Source organism: Drosophila albomicans, chromosome X (assembly GCF_009650485.2).
Source record: "Drosophila albomicans strain 15112-1751.03 chromosome X, ASM965048v2, whole genome shotgun sequence".
Classification (NCBI taxonomy): Eukaryota; Metazoa; Arthropoda; class Insecta; order Diptera; family Drosophilidae; genus Drosophila; species Drosophila albomicans.
The window spans coordinates 31,220,092-31,221,471 of NC_047627.2; the positions used below are offsets into that span (position 1 = coordinate 31,220,092).

General features: G+C 31.0%; 1 protein-coding gene across 1 annotated transcript; it reads left to right on the forward strand.

The window, feature by feature from the left end:
* Window positions 1–408: 408 nt before the first annotated feature.
* LOC117573272 (uncharacterized) lies at window positions 409–1,157 on the forward strand. The gene is made up of 3 exons (XM_034256357.2): window positions 409–574; window positions 636–858; window positions 922–1,157. The coding sequence occupies exons 1-3, from the start codon at window positions 488–490 to the stop codon at window positions 1,002–1,004; spliced, it is 393 nt and encodes a 130-aa protein (XP_034112248.1). The 5' UTR covers window positions 409–487; the 3' UTR covers window positions 1,005–1,157.
* The last annotated feature ends 223 nt before the right edge of the window (window positions 1,158–1,380 follow it).

Sequence of the window (1,380 nt, forward strand, 5' to 3'; positions counted from 1 at the left end):
TAAAGCAATTATTTCTATTTGGAACTTTCCTTCGGTTTCTTTCTACTTTACTTAAAAATCTTTCAAGTTATGTTCTTAACATTGTTTCTCTTCGATTCATTACAAATCTGATTTAATTTATCTACTTAATATACTTCTCATTTTTTTTTTTCATTGATTACTCTGCCCATGTCTTCTACTTCATCTTTTCACATTAGATATTTTTGCGAAAATTTAAGAAATTTCAATATGAAAAATTTTTTTTAATGAATTGATTTTGAAAATCGAAAAATTCTTAAAATCATCAAGAATGTATCTTTAAGATCGATAAGTACTTTAAGATTCGAATTAGAGTTCTTTTTAATAGCAAACTGAATGATGCCCATTAAAGTAGGCTTTGATTTGCAAGTAGTACAGCATTGAGAGCATTTTTCGTTTCTCATTCTCATTCGCATTTCCAACTTTCAACTATAAAACTCACAATAAATTAGCATAAATCATAAGAAAAATGTCGAAACGATCGGCACCGAATGCAACTACACCACAAAAAACGAAGAAAAAAAAAACTTGTGATGTGCAAAAGCCAATGACAAACGTAAGTCGTAAATTAACGTAACAAAAATGCAAAACGAACTAAAACATCAATTTTAAAATAGTTGATAGTCAAACAAAGAAAACCGCCAAGTCTGGCATTGATCATGAAACAAGCTGCAAATGCTGCCGAGGAACAGGAGAATCGTCGCATCGAAAGAGAGCTCAATTGCAGGCCCGAGCTCGCAATGCTTTTTAACTGGAATCCAGATGATGTTAAACCAACAACAACTATGGAAATTGTTGCACAATTGCCCAAAGAAGCTGACAACAAGCCGCGTTTAAACTGTGAGCAGAAGATTGCTCATTTCAATCAACATTTTCATCATTTTGTTCATCTTTTCATTTTAGTGTTGTGTAAAAGTTCTGCTAAGAATGCCTCAATTCTGGAGGTCTCAAAGGAGGAGCCGAAAAAGCCGCGATGGCGTTGCTAGTGGTTTTTCTATTTCCATCTCATTTTTTGTAACATATTTTATTGCAAAATTCTGATTTTATTGTATTCGAACTTTTATCGAAGCGGTTTCGAGGCAACAAAAGAAAAAAACACACCTTTGTCATGGTATTTTAAATTAATAAATTCTGATTTCTCTTTAAAAGTAAAGTCTTTGAAATTTTCTAAAATTTACGGTATTGAAAGGTATTTTGTAGTTCCCCATTGTTGGTGAGTAAAATAATTTAGTTTTGCCAAAAGCCGCTGTTGACAGTATATTTTTTGAACTTGATAGTATATTTTTAAAATGTTGTAGTATATTTATATACCAAATATTACATTTGGTATGATTTAGTATTTTGTTGTATATTGTTCGAAAA